Raw genomic sequence first — 26,030 nt, forward strand, 5'->3', positions numbered from 1 at the left:
GGTTACAAAATTATTAGTTGGGGAGGGAGACTGAATATGAGGAGAGTAGCAACATCTAAGAAGTTCTGAATTGAAAGTTAAAGTAACCGTCTGCCCCGCCTCTATGCCTTAGCCATTGAGGTGAGGAAGGCAATATACGATTGACAGCTGGGATTTTTAAATCATTTTATAATGGGTATGGATGTGGTAATAAAAAAATTAGTTTGGGTTTCATGTTTAATTTGAAAAGGACTTTAATTTTACAGATTTTTATCTCCCATGGTTTGGCCATGAAAATGACCCAACTGTTCATCATGGCACTGTACACTTAAAACCTCAAAATCCCACCCCAGGACTATAGACTATAAAATGAACAACACTATACAGTTGTGTTTATTATAAAAATCAACAACATTTGTACGTTTAAAAAGAACTAAAGAACCAGCAGTAAACTATGGCAATGTTTATGGACAAACACATAATTGATGCATATTATGGTGGTTTCTCAACAGGATAACAAGTATAGCCTCTTAGGACACCAAACTACTAAGATTTTTTTATACTGGATAAATTCCATGCTTGAGCTAATTGATATTTTGCTAATGGATGTTGGCAAAAAAAAACTGCACAGTATATAGGTTGGTGTGTTGGACTAAATCCTGTGAATAGTTTCTGTAAAAGAAACAAACAAAAAAATTAATTTAAGCACCTTTAACTAGGAACAAGTTATGGTACTGGTAAAATTATTCTGTAGTCAGGAAAGAATTTTACTTGGTTTCAGAAGAGTTTTTTGCCTTTCTCTGAATCATCTAGCAGTTAGAAAGGTTCATTAAAAAAAGTTGACTTAATTTAACTTCTTAATTTAACTTACTGTTTATATGTGAATTGCCACGTAAGATCTATACACGTATATATTTTCACATGTAAAAAGAACTACCCAATGCCCTAGTCACACTGAGGGAAAAAAAAAAACTTTTGCATTTGGTAAGGATGGGCAAAAAGCGTGCATTAATTTGTAATCCTTTCTGCCCCCCAGGAAGACTACATCAACAAAGGACCAATAGCGCACCACAGACTGTCACAGGCTCATAGTTGCGCACTGCAACAGTGACAAGGTGATTCTGGGGGCTAGAGATAGAAGGAAAACCCAAAATATGTCAACAAAACATGTCTATTGCCACTGGCTCCTAGTACCATTCCTTCTTGGAGCTAATTCTGGCTATGATCAATGGATTTAAACTGAACAGAGATAAGTTACCGTCTTTAAAATCAAACAAAGAACTTTTAGACCCAGAAGCACTGCAGATTGTGGTATTTATGATCAGGTACACATAGATTCTAAATGCCATGATTTTGATTTCTAAAATTGGTAGCACAGAAAAGGTTGACTTTATGCCAGGATTGGACTGCACTTTTGCAGTCTTCTTTGTATGTGATGAACTGAAACGGAGAAAAGAAGAATATAATATATAGTGGGTATAACAATATGGCTATAACATATTAGAAATGACTGGATATTGCAGCAAAGATGAAAACATTGTAAAATTTGTGAAGGAACTATTTGATGCCATTTTATACCTGTGTGAAGCTCCAAGACACAGCCCGCCCTTTCTTATCCACTTGAGGTCTCCTGAAAATTTCTCTCCCGCCTTGAAACAAAATAAGGGTAGGTAGCTGCTTGGACAGTGGAGATGGACTAATGCTGTACCTGGAAGACCAATTAGCAGTTAGATTGAGAAGTATGGCGCAGAGAGCATTTTCTGGGTATACTGCCCACCATATATCTTTCAGAAAAATGCTAAAAGTTTCCTAAAATACACCTTCTCATTTCTCATTGTACTAAACATGAAATGCCTGAAAGTGCCAGCATGATCATTTGGGCCCTCAGGTGGCACTTCATTAAAAACTTCATGGGATCAGGAATAGTTCTGAAAACTATGGCACATGTACCTTGCACATCTGGGAAGCACCATTAATGCTGAACGATATACAATTGTAGTACAGTGTCTAGGATGGTATATAACTCCCACAATTCTCTGAGAGCCAGCATAAAGGTTATGTGTAATCAGCATAAAATAACTAGTACAGGTGCTATGAGTGATCATTCAGCTCTCTGCCAAGGAAGCAGGAAGTAGTAAGTATACTGCGAAGGAGTTGCTGAGGGACGGAGATTTGAAAATTCCTCAAAAGCCAGGTTTGGAAAAAACAGTGCTTATTTGGAATAAACAAGCTTAGGGCATTCCACCACAGGGAAGCATAATAAGGAACACATCCTGTTCTTTCTTAAGTGCCTCATATAAGCGCCAAACGCAGGTGAGAAGCAGTATGTTGGAAACATTGAATAGAGTTCTGGAGAGCGAATATTTGGGAGTGCAAGCTTTTGAGTGAGAAACTAAAATTTTCCCCCAGAATCTCTGGATTGCTGGGCAGGACCAGAAAACATGGAACACGGTGCCTACCTCATTTCTGCACTTGGGAAATTGGTCGAACACATTATCATAGATTTTTGCCTGGCGGTAGGGGGTCAAGTATGCTCTATTTAGAAATTTTATCTGTATATATCCCTCATGGAAACAAATATATCTGCAACCAGTTTGAGAGCAATAGACCACATCCCATCTAGCACGGGAATGTCTCTCTGCCATTTAATCTTAGTTTTTTGTAGAGGAGAGGGGGCAGAAGCAGACAATATAATGTAAAACCAGGAGAGGGATTTAGTCAGGTCTTGTCCGTGAAGGTAAGTCTCAAGGGTTGTTTTGGCTAACCTTAAAGGCCTTGCAGGGAATTTTATCTTAATATATCCCTCATGGAAAAATATTGATGACAAAGCTGCAGGAACCTAAATAGCATGTTGGGGATAGAGCGGGGTGCACCTCTTGTTGCAGTAAGTCATAGGTTTTGCATTCAATGTCCTCTAGATCTGGGGAAGAACACCCTCAGAAGGGCCATGGCCAACTTCTGAGATTTCTGGAAGGCCTACACAACATGTAACCATAGAAGATGTTCTTACATAATAGGAGGAAATTCCTCGCTACGGGAGTTTGGACAGGGCTTCAAACAAGCATACTGTAGGAGCCTCTAGGACCACCACTGTGTTATTTATATTAGGGACCATCCACCATTGAGCAATCCGAAAAAGGAGTTCCACGCACCAAATGACCAAAAGGATGTTCATAAAAGCAAAAAACTATTTCTCCATTAAAATCATTAAGCCTGATGCATTTTGTGCATCATCACACTTTATCATAAGCACATATACTAAATCAGAAACCATATTTATACAGTGTAGGGGGAAATACGCCAGACCACTCTTCGATATCCAAACGTCACAACTGAGATTAATACATGTTATAAGATAAAGAAACAAAGTCCGAACATCCTGTAAAGTTAATAAATAGCTCTTATACAGCCAATGATATCTTGAAAAGTCCAAATAATCAGATGATGTGGTCTGTGGCGTGGATGACTGATTTATACTAGTAGTTACAGGTTCCACAAAATTAGTAACCCCCACATTATCAGTTAAAAAGTATTTCTTTAAAGTGAGTTCACAAACAAAACAATTTACGTTTATTAAGGTCTGTAGCGTATTGAAGTCTCTAGTGGGGGAAAAAGACAGACCCTTTGCCAGAAGCGCTAATTGCGCATCATATAAAGCCTTGGAAGATAAGTTGAAAATCTTTCAATTATTTTAACGTCATGGTGTCAATTTGCTGCACGTAAGACTCCAACTTTGTGAAATATCTAATCACCAAGACTCTTTAAATCTAAGACAGAAGGCTTACCTGGTTGAATGCTAAATGCTACCTGGTTGAATACTAAATGTACATATCCTTGTGGAGCTTTTCGAAGTAAAACTTGTGCTTATGTGAAATTTACCAGTACTGTGACAGGCAAGGCTTACACTATACAGACCAGACCTTTTTTTTATTGTAATACGTTACGAGGTTTATTTAATTACCTGTCTAAATTGTAACATGCAATACGTTGGCTGCACAACACATTCCTTAAAGAGCTGAATGGACATATTGTATCTAAAAATAATACTAGCCCTGTATCTAAGCATATTTTACTATGTAATGATGGTGATGTTTCAAATTTACAAATACAAGCAATTGATAGAGTTTTCTACTTAGAAAGGGGAGGTGACTTACAGAAGAAACTTTTGCGTACTGAGGCAAAATAGATTTTCTTACCCGGTAACTTGTTCCCCTAATAGTTTGAACTCCATTTTTGACGTTAGTTGCTTTGTTTGAATCATGTATTTTTAATACTCAACTGTTTAAATTTTACCTTTTTTTTTTTTTTACCAATAATCATTTGGATCATGTATTCATAAATTACTATTTATTAACTTTATAATTAATGTGTATATTATCGGCTGTATATGAGCTATTTATTAACTTATAGGATAGTCGGACTTTTCTGTTTCTTTATCTTATAACATGTAATAATCTCAGTTGAGACTTTGGATATCGGGGAGTGGTCTGATGTATTTCCCCCTATACTGTATGAATGCGGTTCCTTATTTAGTATATGTGTCTATGCTTAAGTGCAATGACGCACAAAATGCGTTAGCCTTCATGAATTTAATGGAGAAATAAAATAAATAAAAACTCACTTTTTGGTAAAATTAGAGAACCCGACATCTGTCAAAATACTATTTTAAGGAATTGCATATGCCATTTTTTTACAAGTCGATAGTGCAGGTAAAAAGTTAAAATGTTTAGTGCTCACCTAGAGCTGACTTCAGGATATCTCCCTATATCAACTTTTCCAAATTTTAACCCTGCACAATTATACCTGTAAAAGAGAGAGTAATAGTTAAATAAACAGAAAATGCATGATTAAAATTGCAATGTGCTTAAAGGGTACCTTAATTGCTTCCTCCATTGAAGGTGCAGACCAACAGTCAAAGGCATGTGCTTAGTGAGCGAGCTAGAACACTTCACTCATCATTATTCACATGCTTATGGACGTATTTATTAACATTAGAGACAAACATCACCAGTGGTATTGCCCGTAGCAACCAATCAGCAATTAGAATTGAATGGTCACCTACAAGTTGGAAAAAAAGCAAAGATGCGATTGGTTGCTTTGGCCAACAAAACCGGTGATGTGCTTGCAAGGAGCATTTTCTTGACAAAATATTGTTACTCCAAACCAGAGTGTAGGCTTTTACTAGCCTGCACTTCCAGTGACAGAAACAGTTTTACTGTGACGTAACAGATGCCCAAATACTTACTTCAAAGACAGCTCAGCATATATTGGTGCAAATGACTGACATTCTGATGACCAATTTGCAAAGAATTCTATGATCCATGACACACGACCATCAGATTGCAACTCCTCCTGAAAGTATAAAAAACTATACAAATCAAAAACACTCCAAAAAAGTTATAAAATAGTAGCTACTCCTAAAGTGTTAGTTTGTCACTGAGTGTCTTAAAACAAACATATCTCAACATTCCCACACAAACAGAAATGAACAGCATTTAACAACTTTACCTCTAATGTTTTGTCACTAAAATACTTGATGTGTTCTGGACCTAGATAAAGGGGTGGTTTACATGTCATGAGGAAAACTAGGAAGAAGACAAAAAGAAGAAGGTTTAATACAGGGTTAGGGAAAAAAAAAAAAGAGCACAAGACAGCCTTCAATGATTTATTTTATCAGGATAGAAACATTTCTTATGTTTGTAGATCTATCTACATGGACAAAAAAAAACAGGACACAATGTTAAATATCATCATACAGCACAACCGAGTATAAAGGGAAAAAAAAATCATAGAATTCCTTAGGCACATCATCTAGATTTAGATTAACTGTAACATGATTTTACTCAAATACTTTTTACTACTGTATATATAAAATTCTGATAGGCACTCCAAGTAACTCTAATACTTTGGTTTCCTTTGAAAAAAAATATTCAAGTATATACAGCGTTATATAAATTTATGAAACCACAGGCAGATTGTCTGATAACTAAAGTGTTGTTATTCAAAACTTGTTGTTTTCTACAAGTCCTAATGATAAAATAGGTATTCTGACAAAAAAATTGCTTTAAAATTGAAGGGGTAAAGTAGGACAATGGGAGAAATTAAAACTAGTGATGTAGGGCCACACATAATTCATGTATAAACTTGCTATATCTGTGTGCTTTCTACAAGGACTTTGTAGTAATTTGGTAAATAAAAACAACTGTTAATAAAAGTATCTGCTCATAGTTGCTAAAGGGTACTTTTGTAAAAGTTAACAGGTAGGGGCTTCATTTTACTGCTGTTCAAAAAATAACCACTTCATGATGGGTTGTTCAGGGGGAAAGAAAGATTTCCCTTAGGCTTACGTGTGTCTCATCATTGAGCTTGATAATTTGTGGCACTGTTACAGATAAAGCAGATAGCATAGACAGCATAGTGAAGAACCTCCTTTCGTGAGAAGCAGTGGCAATGCAAGAAAACATCACATACCAGGCTTGGAACAGGAGGACTAGTGATGTTGGGTGCAAGGCGGTTGTGGTGCTATCGGCGATGTCACATGCGGAGAAGTTTCAAAGGAAGGCTTCTTGGGGTGCTGCTGTCTGACATTTAAGTGGCAACAACACTTGTTGTTTCCAAAAGGGGTGCACTCATAATCTCATATTTTCTGTACCACCCTTTTATTTAGAAGATTAATGAAGGATTGAAACATCCCAGAAAAACACCTGAGACTTCAAAAATGTTTAAGTCAATGTTTCTTTGATTCACAGGATGTGGGTGTATTGGAGGATCCTCCTGTGGTAGATTTTCCTCTGGATAGGTTGGCCAAGAGAACTACCATTCATGTGAAAGAGTCAGTTATTAAAGATCATAAGGATAACTGAGCTGAGTGTGCATTAAGAACAACTTATATGGCAGGTTCTAATGCCTATAAGTTAGTTTTTGCTGCCTGTCTTCGGGTCTGTTGAGTTTTGGGTCAGTTCTCTTGAGGAACATCCAGGTATGAATTACTTGATATGCTGTACCCTTTAAAACTAGCCACAGCTTTTATAAAAAAAGGTAGCTATTAAACGCTTAAAACTAGGAGCAAGATCCATGGCCCTTTTAACCCTTTGGCTAAAAAAGTCTAGTCTAGTCAGCAGTTTGGCCTTAAAGAAAATTCTTATCTCCATCACCTTTGAGCCAGGCAAACCTAATTTTAAAGGAGGATATATTATTTTCATTCCTCCTTCAGAAAGTTTCCTTCACAGTCCTACAACTACACCAAGTCTTTCAAAGACAGTATCCCAAGAAAAGACTCAAGGGCTGATATATAACCACAGAAGCAGTGGGCAATTTCCACCTTTACCCTGCAGATAATTTGCTATTTAGCCAAATCCATTAAAGAGGGTTTGGCCAAATACCAAACCGATAGGTAAGGTGTATCCCTAGCAAAAATATTTGGCGCAACAGCATCTGACTTACGGCTAAGCACATACACATATCATATATATATATATATATATATATATATATATATATTTTTTTTTTTTTTTAATTAAATGTTTTAATCAGATTTTTCATTTCCAAACACAGAAACAAAAAGGAACAAACAGTACTGTCAATCACCATCATAACTGGGATACTATCATTTCTTGTGCAATATCACTCACTCACTCACTCATGTGATCATCTCCTGGTTAAATCAGTAACTCCAAAGGGGGGGGGGGGGACTAAGCACTGCATCCATCCTTCTTTTTGGTGCAGTTGTTGAATGTATCTATTAGTTTCCTGTATTATTGGATTGTTTAGTAATAGTTCTGTGTAGCAACAGGTAGTGTGTCTAAAAGTGTATATTGTAAGGTGTCAACTGGGAAAACCTTTTCATAGGGTTAGACACAGAAGGAAAACAAACATCTTTAAAACATTGCTTTCCAAGGATACAGATCAGTATATTCCCCTTGTAATTAAGAAGAGGCATCGAAAAACAAAACCTTTATGGCTGAAAAAAGTGTTTGTGTTGAGGTTGGTAAGAAAAAACGTACTTTTAAAGCATTCAAGTTAGCTGGGACAGCAAAAACTTTCATCAGGTACAAGGAAGCAAATAAAGCATGCAAAAAAAGCTAAACTAAACTAGTTAAAATAATCCAAAATTATTCTTTAATTATGTGAATAGTAAAAAAAATGTAAGCAAGAAGGGGTTGGAACCTTATTATCATGGGGGGGGGTAAGTTGGTTGATGAGAACAGGGAAAAAGCATAACTTTTGAACTCTTATTTTTCATCTGTCTATATATCTGAGGCGCCAGCTAATGAAGGCTTCCATTTTAATATGCCCAGTTCTAGTAATATAGCTACTGACACATGGGTCACTCAGGAGGAGATTTAAAGGAGACTTGAACATGTAAAGGTAAACAAAGGTCCAGGACCAGATGGTATTCATCCCAGGGTATTAAACAAGCTTAGCGTTGTGATTGCCCAACCTCTTCATGTACCTCATGTAATCATTCAGGATTCCTTGAGGTCTGGCATAGTGCAAAGAGACTGGCGAATTGCTAATGTGGTGCCGTTATTGAAAAAGGGATCCCGTTCTCAGCATGAAAACTACAGGCCTGTTAGTCTGAAGTCAGTGGTAGGAAAGCTTTTGCAAGGGGTAATAAAGAATAGGGTACTTGAATACATTGCAATTCACAATACTATAAGTTTGTGCCAGCATGGTTTTATGCATAACAGATCTTGCCAGACCAATTTAGTCGCCTTTTATGAGGAGGTGAGCAGAAACCTCGATGCTGGAATGGCAGTTGATGTCATCTATTTGGACTCTGCTAAAGCATTTGATACAGTACTGCACAGAAGGTTAATGATAAAATTGAGGAATATTGGCCTAGAACATCATATTTATAATTGGATAGAGAACTGGCTAAAGGATATATTACAAAGAGTGGTGGCAAATGGAACATTTTCTAATTGGACCAGTGTTGTTAGTGGTGTACCGCAGGGATCAGTCCTTGGTCCTTTGCTTTTTAACTTGTTTATTAACGACCTGGAGGTGGGCATAGGAAGTATTTCTATTTTTGCCGACGACAGTAAATTGTGCAAAATTGTGGAAAACTGGGCAGCAAACTGGAAAACGAGGTTCAATGTGGACAAGTGCAAAGTTATGCGCTTTGGTTAAAATAATATAAACACAAGCTATCTACGAAATGGGAGGGTGTTGGGGGTATCCTTAATGGAGAAGGATCTGGGGGTTTTTATAGATAACAAGTTGTCTAATTCCTGGCAATGTCATTCGGTGGCTACTAAAGCAAATAAAGTGCTGTCTTGTATAAAAAAAAAAGGGCATTGACTCAATGGATGAAAACATAATTTTGCCTCTTTATAAGTCCCTGGAAAGGCCTCACCTTGAGTATGCAGTGCAGTTTTGGGCTCCAGTCCTTAAGAAGGATATTAACGAGCTGGGACAGAGTTCAGATACGTGCAACTAAACTGGTAAAGGGGATGGAAGATTTAAGCTATGAGGTTAGACTGTCGAGGTTGGGGTTGTTATCTCTGGAAAAGAGGCGCTTGCGAGGGGACATGATTACTCTGTGCAAGTACATTAGAGGGGATTATAGGCAGGTAGGGGGTGTTCCAGGAACGGAGCTTCCATTTGAAGCAGCATAGGTGGTTTTTCACGGTGAGGGCAGCGAGGCTGTGGAATGCCCTTCCTAGTAATGTTACTGCCTTTAAGAGGGGCCTGGATGAGTTCTTGAACAAGCATAGTATCCAAGGCTATTGTGATACTAATATCTACAGTTAGTATTAATGGCTGTATATACAGTTTATGTATGCTTATAGATTGGTAAGTATAGGTTGCGTGTGCTGGGTTTACTTGGAAGGGTTGAACTTGATGGACTCTGGTCTTTTTTCAACCCTATGTTTCGAGCCAATTCATAAGGAAAATTAAATTAAGTTTTTGTTTAACTAGTAGTAGCTGTGAGGACGTTGTTTTAAACCGGTGATAAAGTATTGTTTTCCGGGCCGCTGCAGCTAGCCCAGCCACACCTCTTTTGGATTATGTGAGCCTGACCAATTGTGGGGGTGTCCCAAAAATAGCCTGGGTTATTGTGAATTGTACCAGTTCTCCTGAGACTTTCAGTATTCGTAATCCACTCCCCAGAATGTTTGCATGTAAGGACATAATCATAGGCAGTGTTTAAGGTCAGCATGTGATTCCTGACATTTCAGTTATCAGTGGGCAGGATACCAATGCAAGACCTTCCAGCTGGTATGAGTTAAAATTTCCAGGGCTGTTGGTTGGTATTTGCTGGCGAATAGTGCTTGCATAACACATAAGTGTAATTGAAGTATTTTGTTTGTATCGGTATCGGGAATGACTGAAGTCCATTTAGTTATTCATTTGGTGGGATTCGTAGTGTGGTTCTAATTATGTGGTAAGCTTGTGTGGTTGTTCTCTCCATCATTCGTTTCGGGGCTGTTTTTATCAATATCTGTTAGATGTTGTAATCTCTGTGTAGTGAAGTGTGTTATTTGTAACATCACTGCAAAGATTGTTTGTAAGATCATTAGAAAGTGAATGGATACAACATTTTTAGATAATGTTTTATTAGGCTAGTAAGATTGACATGTCTTTCCTGATGTCTCTAATAATTTGTAGGTTCTGATTCTGCCAGTCCTGAAGGATTATATTATTTCTTCTCATTGGGAAGTTTTTGTTGTTTAACCAGGTAAGATATATAGAAAAGTAGGGAGATAATCTAAATTTATGTCTTACAGAGTGCCAGATTGTTGATGAATAAAGGATGATCCTGCATGACCCAAGGAATGTCTAGTTATGTCTATTTTGATGAACGGACACTGTTGTGTGCACATGGATGAGACACAGCGCAGCTGCATCCGACTCTATGTCCCAAATTGCACTTTGTTGTCTGGCTTGTATCTATAGACAAAAGGGTGCTTTCACTTACCCTGGCACAAAGTCCACAGAGTTCGCACGCCATAAGTCAGAAAGAAGCAGGGGATTTCGGCATGGATGAGGACACCTTGAGATTCTTGAGTGTTGAAGATAATCAAAGTTGGCTATTTCATAACTTTTCATTCTCTACCAAGATAAAGATTTTGCATAAACAAAATAAAGAAAGTGCAGGCAAAACAGGAAGCCACTAAAAAAGCTGTTTAAGATTTTCTAAAAATTAAAGTTATTAACTCCTTTGGAGGAAGAAAATTTATTCTCATATTTTCCTAATCCCCAAACAAGATTGTTGTTTCACTCGTTATACGTCAGAAACTTGTGAATCAGTTTATAAAGCAGAAAAAGCATAGAATAGATACGATCAGATCGACTACAGCCAATCTTCAGTAGAGGAATATAAGGATCACGATATATCTGAAGGATGCCTCTCTTCATAACTCTGTTATCCAGAAAGTCGCCAGTTTATGCCGATAGCTTTTCTGAATGGTTTCCTTTGTCCTCTTCAGTTTAGAGCGCTGACTTTTGGGATAACTTCTGCCCCAAGCACCTCTCTCAAAGCACAAGGCATTTATGTTATTCAATACCTGGAAAACTAGCTTCTGAATGCCTCCTCTCTTCCTCTGCTGGTATATAAAGGGGAACGAGTTCTTGTCCATGTTGAAGCAGCATGGTTGGATTGTATCCTAAGCCTTCAATAAGATTTTTATGATTCTCTTTTAGAAGCTATTAAGAGTGTTTGATCTGATGACAGATTTACTGGATGCTATCCCTTGTGCAAAGGCCCATTTTTGTCCCCTTCAAGGGACCTGTCACTCAGACATAACAAACTGGACAATAAGAATACTTTTTAAATTAAAACAAGAAACCTAAACTCTTTTTTTTTTTTTTTTTTTTTAACTTTTTATTAGGTATATAAAAAAAAAACAGCTGTCACTCATATATTGCCAGCCCCTCCTCTACGCCTTAGGCCTTTTTCTGCTTTTTGATAGAAGTGGGGCAATTACTTTTACTTTCGGTTCTGCACTTCCTAGATGTCACCAATGTCAGAATGGAAATGACACAGAATCAGAGAATAGTAAGATAAACAGCAGAGATAATAGAATAGATAATAAGGGAGAAATATAGAATGTAATATTAAGAAAGTCAATACATGGGGAAGAGAAGGGAAAGTGATAAGAGACAGATAAAGTATGGAGAGGGTAAGTAACACAGAACAGGACAGATAGGATGTTTACAAGAGAGAGTAGCAATTAGTGTAGATAAGAAGTTAGTAGGAAGGGAATAGAAGATGTTTAAAATAGGGAGTGGAAAGTGAGCGGTGAGAGTATGTAAGTAGTTAGTGTTGCATACAGAATTAATTATGGAAGGAAAAGGAGAGAAGGAGGAATAGAAGAGGAGAGGAATTGGATATAATAGAACAGTGCTGTCCAACTTCTGTTGTACCGAGGGCCGGAATTTTTCCGACCTACGTGGTGGAGGGCCGATAATGGAAGCCAGTTTTGACCACTCCCCTTTTTGAAACCGCACCCACTTGAAACCACACCCATGTTATCACATGACCATACCCATATTAATGGTTGTAGTACAGCAAAAACCTGCCATACTCTGCCTGCCCTACCCTGCCTTTGTGTGTGCCATACTCTGCCTTCCCTACCCTGCCTGTGTGTGCCATACTCTGCCTGCCCTACCCTGCCTGCGCGCCATACTTTCACTGTGTGTGCAATTCTTGGCTGGTTTGTGCCATACTTGGCCTGTGTGTGCCATACTCTGCCTGCCCTACCCTGCCTGTGTGTGCCATACTCTGCCTTCCCTACCCTGCCTGTGTGTGCCATACTCTGCCTTCCCTACCTTGCCTGTGTGTGCCATACTCTGCCTTCCCTACCCTACCTGTGTGTGCCATACTCTGCCTTCCCTACCCTGCCTGTGTGTGCCATACTCTGCCTTCCCTACCCTGCCTGCGTGTGCCATATTTTCACTGTGTGTGCCAGTCTTGGCTGGTTTGTGCCAAACTTAGCCTGTGTGTGCCATACTCTGCCTGCCCTACTCTGCCTGTGTGTGCCATACTCTGCCTTCCCTACCCTGCCTGCGTGCCATACTTTCACTGTGTGTGCCATTCTTGGCTGGTTTGTGCCAAACTTGGCCTGTGTGTGCCATACTCTGCCTGCCCTACCCTGCCTGTGTGTGCCATACTCTGCCTTCCCTACCCTGCCTGTGTGTGCCATACTCTGCCTGCCCTACTCTTCCTGTGTGTGCCATACTCTGCTTGCCCTATGCTGCCTGTGTGTATGGCACACACAGGCAGCATACAGTGACACAATGCTGGCACTGCTCCTACAGTCTGCACAATAACTATATATTAAAAAACTTTTTAATTGCATTACCACCTCAGTATATGTTCTTTTTGTAGTATGCAGGGATTATTTGTGGGTTTCTACTCCTCCTGAGGTGTGAACAGGGGAACAATGGGGGTGATTACAGCCTGAGCCTGAGGTGTGAACACTGCAGGGGGTGAACAATGCAGAAACTAAAAGGTGTGAACAACACAGGGTATTACATATTTAAACAATACAGCCTGATTACAGCCTGAATCTGAGGTGAGAACCATGCAGGGGGGCAGTTAATCACAGTACTAATACCATTTAAAGCTTACACAAGAGTAAGCCATCAAAGCAGCCAGACAGGTGGGGGGCCACACAGAGGGGGGTCGCGGGCCGCATGCGGCCCGCGGGCCGCCAGTTGGACAGCACTGTAATAGAAAGAAGAACTAAACCCTAGCTCAGAAAACTTGAAATTTAATTATAAAATTCAACATCTAAAAGCTGGTGAAGTTCTCAATAGGAGTCATATTAGCAAAACTCTAGCTAGTTTTTAATTTAATTTTTGAGAACAAATTGAATTGAAAATGATAGGCAGAATGTGATTTTGCGGTGTTGAATGATGTGATTTTGTTGTCTTCAGGTTTTTAAGCTTTAGAGATTTGAGTTACCTTAACAAATAAGTTTTTTCAAATTAAAGAAAAACTTCATATTTCATAAGTCAACCTCCCTCAGAATCCAAAAAAACATTTGAAAGTATAAAGGAGTTATAAAAGGAAGTGCACTTGGGATTCAGCAGTAAACCGCTTCAGGATGAGCTTCAGTTGGTTTGTTGGTGTCACTCAAATGTGCATCTTGACAGCTCTGATATAGCATGTATAGCTTCTCCAATAAAGGTGGGGGAAGGAGTGCTGGAAATGCAGGTACTAGTTATAGTGGATTTAATAATTAGGAAGGTATATACTGTAATCTGTTACAAGCACTCTACCTGTGGTGAACAGAGTAAGAAAAAATGGGGTGGAGATGGAGGTATGGGGTACTGGTAACAACAGATAGGACTAGAAATTGTATTGAAACAAGTTACAAGCTGGTGCCAATATAAAATTTATGTTTCCAAATGCAAAAAGCCTGGCTGGTAAAATAGAAGACCTGGAAGTATTGTCACTGGAACTGTGGAAGTGAACAGTGCTGCTACTGTAAACCAGAGTAGCAGAAAAGGGACACCTTTCAGGTACTGTAGTAGGCTTTGGACATGGATTGTTTTCTTGCACTAAGAAGGGTGGCAATTACCTCTTCAGTAAAGACTTTTTTTCTCCAGAGCTGGGCCTCAAGATCCATGCCAACAGCTGTAGCACTTGTAGATTGTGGTGAACAACTGGTCCCTGTGAAGTAGATCTCGCTGAAGGGCTAACTGAAATGTTAATTAGGTCTGCATATTACTCCATCTTTATCTTCCTGATTACACTTGGTAGGATAGGAAAGGGAGGGAAGATGTATACTAGCTGAAATGCCCATTGAATGACCAGGGCATCGATGGTGTCCACTTCCGGATCCTTGGAGGGGGCGCAGTACCTGGGAAGCTTTGCATTTTTGTGTCATAAGATCTATTTCTAGAGACTATTTTTGTCACCATGGCTTGAAGACCTCCCGATGGACCACTCCGCTTGGTCTTCCGTATTCCTGCTGATGTAGTTGGCCTCCTAGCTGTCTACTCCGGGATTTAAATAGCCGAGATTGCAGGTATGATGGCCTCTGCTCAATGAAACATTTTGGTAACTTCTGCCTTTGTGGTTCTGCTCTGGGTTCTACCCTGTTCGATGTAGGCCACCGTAGTGGCATGGTCTAAATGAATTTGCACTGGAATGAACCAGACAATGTGGAACTAATAGTATATGGCACTGTGAACGGACCTGAGCTCTAGAATGTTGATGTGGAGGCTCTCCTCCTCCTGGGACCAAGGGCCTTGACAAGATAAGTTCTCCATCTCACTTGTCCACCATCTGATCTGGGACTTGACTGTGGTATTGATGTTTATGGTTTGGGACAATTTGTGGTTCTTGTCCCACTCCTGAAGAAATGCTGTGTGTAGGGGTCACATGTGAAATTGAGAGTATGGTATTGCCTCCAGGGAGGAAACCATGAGCCCCAAGAATCTGAGGTAATCTATTGCGGTTACTTTAAGAGGAGCCTGGAAGTTGAAATCTGATGGTTGGCAACTTTGTCCTCTGGGAGGGATATTGTCTTGGTATTGAAGATCAACCCCAGGTTTCATGAAATGCCCAGGCTCCATTACAGTTATCACAAAAATGAGTGTTTTCTGACTAACTTGTTTAGCGGTTTTAGGTTCAGGACTAGTCTGTGTCGGACCCCTGCTTGTCTACCAGAAATAAGTTGATATATTACCCATAGAAGCTGTGCTGCAGGGGAACTGAAAAATCGTGAATACAGGAATGAAGCGCTCTTCTCTTTATTGGATTGCAGTGGACCAATAAGTGCACAAAGGCTTTTTGGGAGGAGAGGGAAAGGTAACTTGTATCCTTCTTGGACAAGTTTAACTACCCATTTGTCTTGGATGGAGTCTTACCACACCTGGTAGAATTGCAGGTGTCTGCCCACTATAGCCACTGCCTCTTGCTGTGTGGAGGGACCTTCATGCCTCTGTGGCCCTGGCTTCCTACCTTGCTTTTGGCAAGAGGGCCAACTGGTTCTGTAGCTGTTTGGGTAAGAATATGTAGAGGATTGGTTCTGGTTTTACATAGTTACATAGGGTTGAAAAAAGACCAGAGTCCATCAAGTTCAACCCTTCCAAGTAAACCCAGCACACACAAACCTATACTTACCAATCTATACACTCACATACATAAACTATATATACAACCACTAATACTAACTGTAGATATTAGAATCACAATAACCTTGGATACTTCTTCAAGAACTCATCCAGGCCCCTCTTAAATTAACAGAATCTGCCATTACAACATCACTAGGAAGGGCATTCCACAACCTCACTGCCCTCACTGCGAAAAAGCACCTATGCTGCTTCAAATGGAAGCTTCGTTCCTCTAATCTAAAGGGGTGGCCTCTGGTGCGTTGATCATTTTTATGGGGAAAAAAAGAACATCCCCTATCTGGCTATAATCACCTCTGATGTACTTGTACAGAGTAATCATGTCCCCTCGCAAGTGCCTTTTCCCCCCATAGTAAACAACCCCAACCTTGACAGTCTAACCTCATAGCTTAAATCTTCCATCCCCTTTACCAGTTTAGTTGAACTCTCTCCAGCTCATTAATATCATTCTTAAGGACTGTTGCCCTGAACTGCACTGTATACTCAAGGTGAGGCCTTACCAGAGACCTATTAAGAGGCAAAATTATGTTTTCATCCCTTGAGTCAATGCCTTTTTTATACAAGACAGAATTTTATTTGCTTTAATAGCCACCAAATTCCATTAGAAATTAGACAACTTGTTATCTACAAAAACCCCAAGATCCTTCCCCATTAAGGAGACCCCCAACAAACTACCATTTAGTAGATAGCTAGCGTTTATATTATTTCTACCAAAGTGCATAACTTTGCACTTGTCCACACTGAACATTATTTTCCAGTTTGCTGTCCAGTTTAGTTGTCATCAGCAAAAATAGAAACAGTACTTTCTATGTCCACCTCCAGGTCGTTAATAAACAAGTTAAAAAGCAAAGGACCTAGGACTGACCCCTGCGGTACTCCACAATGCTGGTCTAATTAGAAAATGTTCCATTTACCACCACTCTTTGTAATCTATCCTTCAGCCATTTTTCTATCCAATTACAAATATGTTCTAGGCCATATTCCTCAATTATATCAATAACCTTCTGTGCAGTACTGTATCAAACACTTTAGCAAAGTCCAAGTAGATGATATCCACTGCCATTCCAGCATCAAGTTTCCTGCTCACCTCCTCATAAAAGGCAACTAAATTAGTCTGGAAAGATCTGTTACACATAAAACCATGCTGGCACAAACTTAAACTGCAATGTATTCAAGTACCCTATCCCTTATTACCCCTTCCAAAATTTTCCCACTACTGATGTCAGACTAACAGGCCTATAGTTTTCAGGCCGAGAATAGGTTCCTTTTTTAAATAATGGCATCACATTAGTAATTCGCCAGTTTCTCGGCACCATGCCAGACCTCAATGAATCCTGAAAAATTAAGTGAAGAGGCTTGGCAATCACAGCACTACCCTCGTTTAATATCCTTGGATGAATACCATCCGGTCCTGGCCTTTTGTTTACCTTTACCTGTTCAAGTCTCTTTTGAATTTCCTCCAGAGTGACCCATGGGTCAGTAGCTATATTACTAGAACTTGGCATATTGAAAGGGAAGCCTTCTGTAACTTATTCCTCTCCCCTCAGATATTCTGGCCACTAATTACACTGTCATGTAACTTATTTTGTTGTTTCACTGATTTGCACAATTTTTGTGGTTTTATCACATTTTATCCCTATATAAGTGTTCCTGATCTGTTTTTAGCGTAGCTTTGCCAGGTGTAACTTTGGTGTACAAAAATAACTTTACCTATTTTGAATTCATCAGAATGTGTACTTTCCAAAAATATATGGTTTTCTGGGGGTCACTGTATAGTTAGGGGGGGTTACTGCACATAATACACTGACAGGGGGCTCTGTGTGCAAAAGCTGAGCTGGCAGGCGAGAAATCCTTATGCGCTATTTTTATTGTGGGGTCAGTACATACCGCAGACTTTGGTATATCTATGCATATTGGGCATCAAACTGTTCAGTAGGCCTCTGGTGTTCCTATTTGGGGTGACTTGCCTTTGTACGCAAGAAATTGTGTGAGATAAATGCGGCAAATTGCAACATTTTTAGGCGATTTTCTGAAATGTCATAAAAACCAATAACTTTAGGAAAGCTCTGCAGATTGGTACTTTGGTGTAGAAAGGACTCTTTACCCTTGTTGGATTTGTCAGAATGTGTACTTTCCAAAAATATATGGTTTTGTGGGGGTCACTGTATGGTTAGGGGAAGTTTTGGCACATAATACACTGACAGGGGGCTCTGTGTGCAAAAGCTGAGCTGGCAGGCGAGAAATCCTTATGCGCTATTTTCATTTTGGGTTCAGTACATACCGCAGACTTTGGTATATCTATGCATATTGGGCATCAAACTGTTCAGTAGACCTCTGGTGTTCCTTTTTGGGGTGATTTGTCTTTATCTGATCTTTATCAAGAAATTGTGAGAGATAAATGCAGCAAATTGCAACATTTTTATGCGATTTTCGAAATGTCATATAAATCTGCAAACTTAGGAAAGCTTTACAGCTTGGTACTTTGTAGCAATAAGAAATATTTACCCATTATAGATTCGGGGGGATGTGTATTTTCCAAAAATATATGGCTTTCTGGGGTGAATGTACTTTTTTTGTAGCATTATCCCACATAAAGGATGTAAATGTGTTGATTTTGCAGGAGCTGAAATGATAGATCATATGGGGGTATGTTCCCATTGAGGCCCCTACATGCCACATACTTAGGTAAACCTATACATATTGGGCATCAAACTGTTCAGTGGACCCCTGGCGTTCAAATTTAGGGTGTTTTATCTTGGTACCTAACACTATGTGGGAGATAAGATGCTGCAAAGTGGAAGCTTTGAGGGGATTTTTGGAAATGTCATCAAAATTGCTAACTTTAGAAAAGCTGTGCGGCTTGGTACTTTGGAGTAGAAAGACATGGGTACCCATTTTAGATTTGGGGGAATGTGTACTTTCCAAAAATATATGGCTTTCTGGGGTGAGCGTACTTTTTTGTAGCTTTATCTCACATATAATGATGTAAATGTGTTGATTTTGCAGGAGCTGAAATGACAGAAATGACAGTATATATGGGGGTATGTTCACATTCGGGCCCCTACATGCCACATACTTAGGTAAACCTATACATATTGGGCATCAAACTGTTCAGTGGACCCCTGGTGTTCAAATTCAGGGTGTTTATATCTTGGTACCTAATGCTATGTGGGAGATAAGATGCTTCAAAGTGGAAGCTTTGAGGGGATTTTTGGAAATGTCATCAAAATTGCTAACTTTAGAAAAGCTGTGCGGCTTGGTACTTTGGAGTAGAAAGACATGGGTACCCATTTTAGATTCGGGGGAATGTGTACTTTCCAAAAATATATGACTTTCTGGGGTGAGCATACTTTTTACTAGCTTTATCCCACATATAATGATGTAAATGTGTTGATTTTGCAGAAGCTGAAATGACAGTTCATATGGGGTATGTTCACATTGGGGCCCCTACATGCCACATACTTAGGTAAACCTATACATATTGGGCATAAAACTGTTCAGTGGACCCCTGGCGTTCAAATTCAGGGTGTTTTATTTGGTTACTTTATGACCTGTAGGAGATAAGATACTATAGACTGGAAGCTTTGAAGCGATTTTTAAAAAAAATCACAAATTTTGATAAACACCAATAACTTTAGGAAAGCATTGACTTGATAGTTTGGAGTAGACAGACAGTTGTGCCTATTCTGTATTCCCCAGAATCTGTTCTTTCCAAAAATGTACAATTTTCTGGGATAAACCTTCTGTTAGTGGAATTTTGGCCTTGAAATCCAAAGTATGCAGTTTTTTTGGAGCAGTGCTTTGGGAATTTGGTAGTGTACTGCTGGGAGTTTTTGACCTATACAAGTGAGAAATCTCCATAAAACTATATATATTTGGTATTGGCACGTTCAGGAGACATGGGACTTTCCAAATCAGTTGTATATTCGTACATAAAATAATTTTTGTTTCTAGTATGTGTGATTATATTATGGAAAATTTGATTTTTTTTGCATTTTTAGACATTTAGAAGCCTATATCTTGTTACAGAATTGGAATTACACAAAAATTCTACCATATTTTGAAAGCTTAGGTTGTTCTGAAAAAAACGATATATTGTTTTCCTTGGTAAACTAAAAGTCCCCCCGAGGAAAGGCCCCTAAAGTGAAACAGTGCAAAATGTTCAAAAACTGTCTGGCAATACAAGTTCCGCTTTGACCAAAATGGCTGGCAGTAAAAGGGTTAAAGATATTCCATTTTCCTTCTGTGTCTAACCCTATGAAAAGCCTTTCCCAGCTGACACATTGCAGAGATGCCCTTATACTGGCAAAGTCTGCACGACTAAAAGAGTGTTTTAGTTAATCCCTTATAGAGCCGTCTCTGCAGCATTCTCTCAAAAGAGACCATGTGTGATAACTGTTCTCCAAATGCTCACCCACACAAATGTTAGAGATGAGTTCAGTATTATTAGATATTACCAGGTCCAAAATAGAGTCATTCCTAGAAGGTTCTTGAACTGCCTGAAATAAAAAGTTGTCATTTAACATATTTACAAACCTACTAGCTTTTTCTTACTTGACCACCCGATTACTCCAGTCAATGTCCGGATAATTAAAGTCCCCCATAATAACAACTTGACCTAGTTGTGAAGCCTCCTCCATTTGCAATAGTAGCTGGTCCTCATCCCCCTTATACAGGGTAGCTTATAGCATACACCAATGGTAATTTTCTTTGTAAACTTTAGCCCTGCTGAAATTTCTACCCAAAGGCATTCCACAATTTCTTTGGTCTTTAGTTTTTCTTTGTCTTTAGCACATGGCTTTAAATCTGACTTTACATAAAGACAAACCCATCCACCCTTTTTAATCCCCCTGTCCCTCCTAAAAAGTGTGTAACCATTTAAATTCACAGCCCAGTCACATTTTTCATCCCAATCAAAATTTTCAATACATGCAATAGCATGCAGCTCCTCTAACTTACCCGACAAGCTCCGTGCATTAGCCAGCATGCAGCAGAGATTACTACTTGTAACAATGGAAGCACTTTATCTGATAAATGATATGCTCCCCTCACTCCTCCCCCATGACCCTTTGCTAATCCCACTGCCCCGTCTACACTAGCTTTCCCATAAAAATCTAGCCCCCCCTTGTCTAGGGGGTTTTGATTCCTGCAGGGATGAAAGGAGACCTGAGATGTACCCCATGGGGTGATCTTTTCTACCCTGCAATAGGAATGCACTCTTACTCCCTTGTTACTTCAGCTTTATTTCAGGACCGAAAACATGTTTGCCCGAGAAGGAGAGAGAGAAAACAGCTTGCCCTTGAAGCATTGCCTCCTGATCAATGCGGAGCCAGCATGACACCACCATATTTGGAAGAAGATTTCCATGCCATCATCACTTAAAAAGTTGAGAGTGGCAACAATGCAGTTCTGCTTGTAGGAGTCTTGGGAGTAATGCATTAGCAGTTTTCGAGTGGCACTTCCGCAGCCACAGTGGATGCCTAAAAAATGGCTGCAGCATTAACATTGCCATGCCTGAGGTTTAGTTTTGATGCACTTGTCCATTTGATCTTTGAATGCTGACGATTTTTCTGTAGGCAAAGTGGTATACTTGAAAAGCCGTGAGATTGCCTAATCCACATTGGGTGATTTATCCCAATTAGCCTCTTATTGCTGTGGGACTGGGTATTTGGGGAAAAAAATATAATTGTAGGTGTATGCTATACACCCCCTAGCTAGTGACAATTTTTCAGCGAAATGGGACAGATTCGCTCATCACTAAAATAAGCAAAGTACTATAACCCCTGGGAAAAGTGACCATGCTATCTCATTTAATTTTTGCTACAAAAAGGAAATTTACCATAGATCAACAAAGACTCTAGATTTCAGGAAATTTTAGTTCCTTAACATCAGAACTTCCTTGGATATAATGGGGTGTTAGATTTTCCACTAAAGAAACAGATCAGAAATTGTTGTCATTAAAAATTCTAACAAATAATAACTGTTCTCAATTAAAGGAACAGTAACACAAAAATATGTAGAATTTTAGTGACAAACTGCTCCATAGCAGCACGGCGAAAAGGCGATGGGTGCTTGAATTCCATTGTGCAGTGACCCGGAAGTTGTCTTCGTATCGGAGGACCTTCGGCACTTAAGCTTTTTATTAGTGTATGCAGTTTAAATTTATGTTTCTATTTCTTCAGACAGTTTGGGGGGTAATGTTGCGATCATAAATTTAAACTACAAGCGCTGATAAAAAGCTTAGGTGCCGAAGGTCCTTCGACATGAAGACAACATCCAGGTCAGTGCACACAGGAATTCAAGCACCCGCCGCCTTTTCGCCGTGCTGCTATGGAGCAGTTTGTCATTAAATTCTACATGAAGCATTTAAAAAAGGCAAGGGGGGAAAGGCTAGACCTAATGTTAGAGATGTTTTGTGACTTATAAGGTATTTAAATATTTTTGTGTTACTGTTCCTTTAATAGCCTTACTGATAAAATGTATGAGTGTTAAGGAAACCACTATGTAACATTACCTTAACATTAATGTGAAGGCGGCACCACAGCCTGATGGAACATTCCCTTAGATACTTAGTAAAAAATGTCAGGCTAAGACTGAACTAAGCTCTCAGATTTTTTTTCAATCTCACTCTTTTGAAAAAAAGGGATTATGATCTTAGCCTGACAATTATATGCCCATACATTTTACACCTCTGGTAAGTAAATTATTTGAGAGTTCACATTGAAGATTATGTTTTGGAAAATGGTATTCTGAATAGTAATCAGCATGGATTTATGGAAGATAGGTCATATCAGACTTACCTTTTATGATAATGTAAATAAGAAGTCAGATTGTAGTAGATGTGATCTATTTGGAATTTGCCAAAGCATTTCATACGGTGCCCTATAAATGGCTGCTTTGCAATCTTGTGTATAGATAGGAAACTGGCTAATAGATTGTGTACATAGGGTGGTTGTCAATAATACTTTCTCTACTTGGGGTAGGGTTCTGTATTGGGTTCACTTTTAATTAATTTGTTCATTAATAACTAGGGATGCACCAAACCCAGTTTCTCAGGTTCGGCTGAACCCCTGAATCCATGTTAAGGGATTTGGCCGAATACCAAACCTAATCCTAATTTGTATATACTTATTAGGATTTGGAAGGGTTAAATGTCGCAACATGGCTTATACCAATTAGGATTCGGTTCAGCCAGGACCGTGGATTCAGCCGAATCCGAAAAAGGCTGAATCCTGGCCGAACACTGTATTGAATCCTGGATTCGGCACATGCGACTGGGCTGTGAAATTAAATGGTTACACACTTTTTAGGAGGGACAGAGGGATTAAAAAGGGTGGAGGGGTTTGTCTTTATGTTAAAGGAGACATATCCTATAAAAATTAACAATGTACCAGGGAATTATACTCCTCTAGATATAGAAGGATTGTGCTAAAAAAGTTGTGGTTTGGACTGATTTGGACTGAGAAATTCGCCCCAAACCCCACTAGCCCCGCCCATCCATTTCACTTCCTGCTGGCTGAATTCTCTGGATGAGCTGGGGAGCCGGCAGCCCTCAGTACACTGCACTGTAAGATAGGAACCAATCAGCAGCTAGGCTGACCTGATAGGGAACTGAAGCCTGTCTTTGCTTGTGTGACTGCAGGGTTGCGATTGGCTCTCCCCCTCCTACTGTGCTTCTGGCAGGGACCATTAGGACACGCCCACCCCTCATTTCAAACTCTGACAGAGAAGTGATATGATCTATCAGGAGCTCCAATAAAAGGGGCCATTGTTACAGATAGGATTAATTTTTAGCACAAAGTGAAACCAGCACCATATATTATTTATAATTGGCTACAAAATTAGGGTTTTTCCCATTTATCAAATATGTCTCCTTTAAGTAAGTTTTAAAGCCATGTGCTAAAGAAATTACCAGAGACAACGTGGCATCCCTTTAGGTAGAGATTTCAGCAGGGCTAAAGGTTACAAAGAAAATTATCATTGGTGTATGCTATAAACCACCCTGTTTAAGTGAGGAGGATGAGGCCCAGCTACTATTGCAAATGGAGGAGGCTTCACAACAAGGTCAAGTAGTTTTTATATGGGGGACTTCAATTATCAGACATTGACTGAAGTAATGGGGTGGCTAAGTCAGAAAAAGCTAGTAGGTTTGTAAATATGCTAAATGACAACCCTGAGAACCTTACTCCAAGTAGAGAATGTACCATTAACAATCACCCTCTGTACCCGATCCTGTAGCCAGTTTCCTATCCATGTGCAAATGTAGTCATTTGTGGGGCACGGTATCAAATGCTTTGGTAAAATCCAAACAGGTCACATCTACTGCATCCCTACTGTCCAACATCTAACTAACCTCATCATAAAAAGTAATTCAATTGTATGTATGTATAATTTTATTTATAAAGCGCTACTTATGTACGCAGCGCTGTACAGTAGATTGGTCTGACATGCCCTGTCCTTCATAACGCCATGCTGATTACTGCTCATAATGCCATTCTCCAGTACATCATTTTGTATGTGATCCCTTAACAACCCTTCAAATAACTTGGCCCACCACAGAGGTCAAACTTACTGGGCTATAATTGCCAGGTTGAGATCTCAATCCCTTTTTAAATATAGGAATGACATCAGCTTTCCTTCAATCCATAGGTACCATACCAGATGAAAATGAACCAGAGAATATCAGAAAAAAGGCCATTGTAAAACTAAACCAACCTAGTTCTCTCAGTACCCGAGGGTATATTCCATCTGGCCCCGGTGCCTTGTTCACATTAATGTTGAGTAAACCTTTATGCACCATATCCTGTGTCAATCACTGACTAATTTGAGCTGAGCCAACAAGGCAGCTATTGGGCGAGTTTTGGCACTTTGGCTCCTCTACTGTATACACTGAAGAAAATAATTGGTTTAGCACACTCTCAACCTACATCTTTTTACTATTAATATACTTTGGGGTTTTGGGGTAAGTTTTATTTTAGTTCTGCTGCTATGTGCTCCTCATTTTCTATCTTTGCCTAACAGATTGCTGTTACAACACTTGTTAATAGTGTTTATATACATTAAATGCAGCTTCTGTCCCCTCTGACTTATATTTCTTAAAAGCTTTCCTTTTTTCCCCCACTATGAACTTCTACATTTACTTATTAATGGAATAAATTGAGAAAAGTAATGATTTAATATTATTTTAAACGACAACCATTTCTCTTCTGCGTTTTGCATAAATAAGTTTAGAAAAACATGCTCTTTAAAGGACATGTAAAGCCTACATTTGCCTACAATGTATATCAGTTGGGCACATCTCCCCCACCAAAATGGCATAATGTGTACTGCATATATCCCCTCTGTTTGCTAGCACCATCACATTTTCCTAAAGCAAATAGCAGCTTTCACCTGGTGGCCATTTTCCTCTGATACATAATTGGACACATTTAAATTTGCAAACATATATCTCTCTCTCTCCATACATTTCATCAAGAATACAGGCTCACACAGGCAGAACTGTCTCTGATAAAAGTTCTGCTTTGTTTGAGCTGAGCTCAGGAGAGGAGGTTAGGAGAAAAAAATTGAAGCAGACAGCTAGAGCTGAGTTTCAGCAATGCCATCTCTTCACTGGCTGCTAGACTGGGGGGCGTGTTTAGTAATCTGAGCTGAGAACAACTGAGCATGCCCAAAAGCCAACAGCCAAAGCAAATTCCTGAGGGAGGGGGCCGAGTGGGTTACAGGAGGAGAAGCAAATCTAAGTGATTAAGGGGATGTTACTATTAACCTCTGGACAACCAGTGTGGCAGGTATTGAAAGATTTCAAAGAGGCTGTTCACCGATTAAATTTTTGTGTGTGGGGTTTACATGTCCTTTAATTATCAGGCAATCTGCCTGCGGAATTGAACATTAACCTCACTTAATATTAAAAAAAAAAATAATAAAAAAGACAAAACAGTTTTTTTGGGCTTTTACAGAAA

General features: G+C 39.3%; 1 protein-coding gene across 2 annotated transcripts in view; it reads right to left on the minus strand.

Annotated features, from left to right (window-relative positions):
* The window catches only part of tmx2 (thioredoxin related transmembrane protein 2), a 47,407-nt gene that overhangs the window by 11,881 nt on the left and 9,496 nt on the right, over window positions 1–26,030 (minus strand). The window contains exons 4-8 of one of the 2 annotated variants that reach the window (XM_012966413.3): window positions 5,488–5,564; window positions 5,225–5,331; window positions 4,717–4,782; window positions 1,558–1,687; window positions 291–1,419 (exon numbers count right to left, since the gene is read on the minus strand). In XM_012966413.3, coding sequence (XP_012821867.1) covers window positions 1,318–1,419; window positions 1,558–1,687; window positions 4,717–4,782; window positions 5,225–5,331; window positions 5,488–5,564 — 482 coding nt within the window. In that variant the 3' untranslated portion in view covers window positions 291–1,317. Of the gene's footprint in view, window positions 1–290; window positions 1,420–1,557; window positions 1,688–4,716; window positions 4,783–5,224; window positions 5,332–5,487; window positions 5,565–26,030 lie in introns of those variants that run through there. The other variant, NM_001005010.1, reaches the window with a different exon arrangement.

The sequence above is a fragment of the Xenopus tropicalis genome, chromosome 7, assembly GCF_000004195.4.
Source record: "Xenopus tropicalis strain Nigerian chromosome 7, UCB_Xtro_10.0, whole genome shotgun sequence".
Lineage (NCBI taxonomy): Eukaryota > Metazoa > Chordata > Amphibia > Anura > Pipidae > Xenopus > Xenopus tropicalis.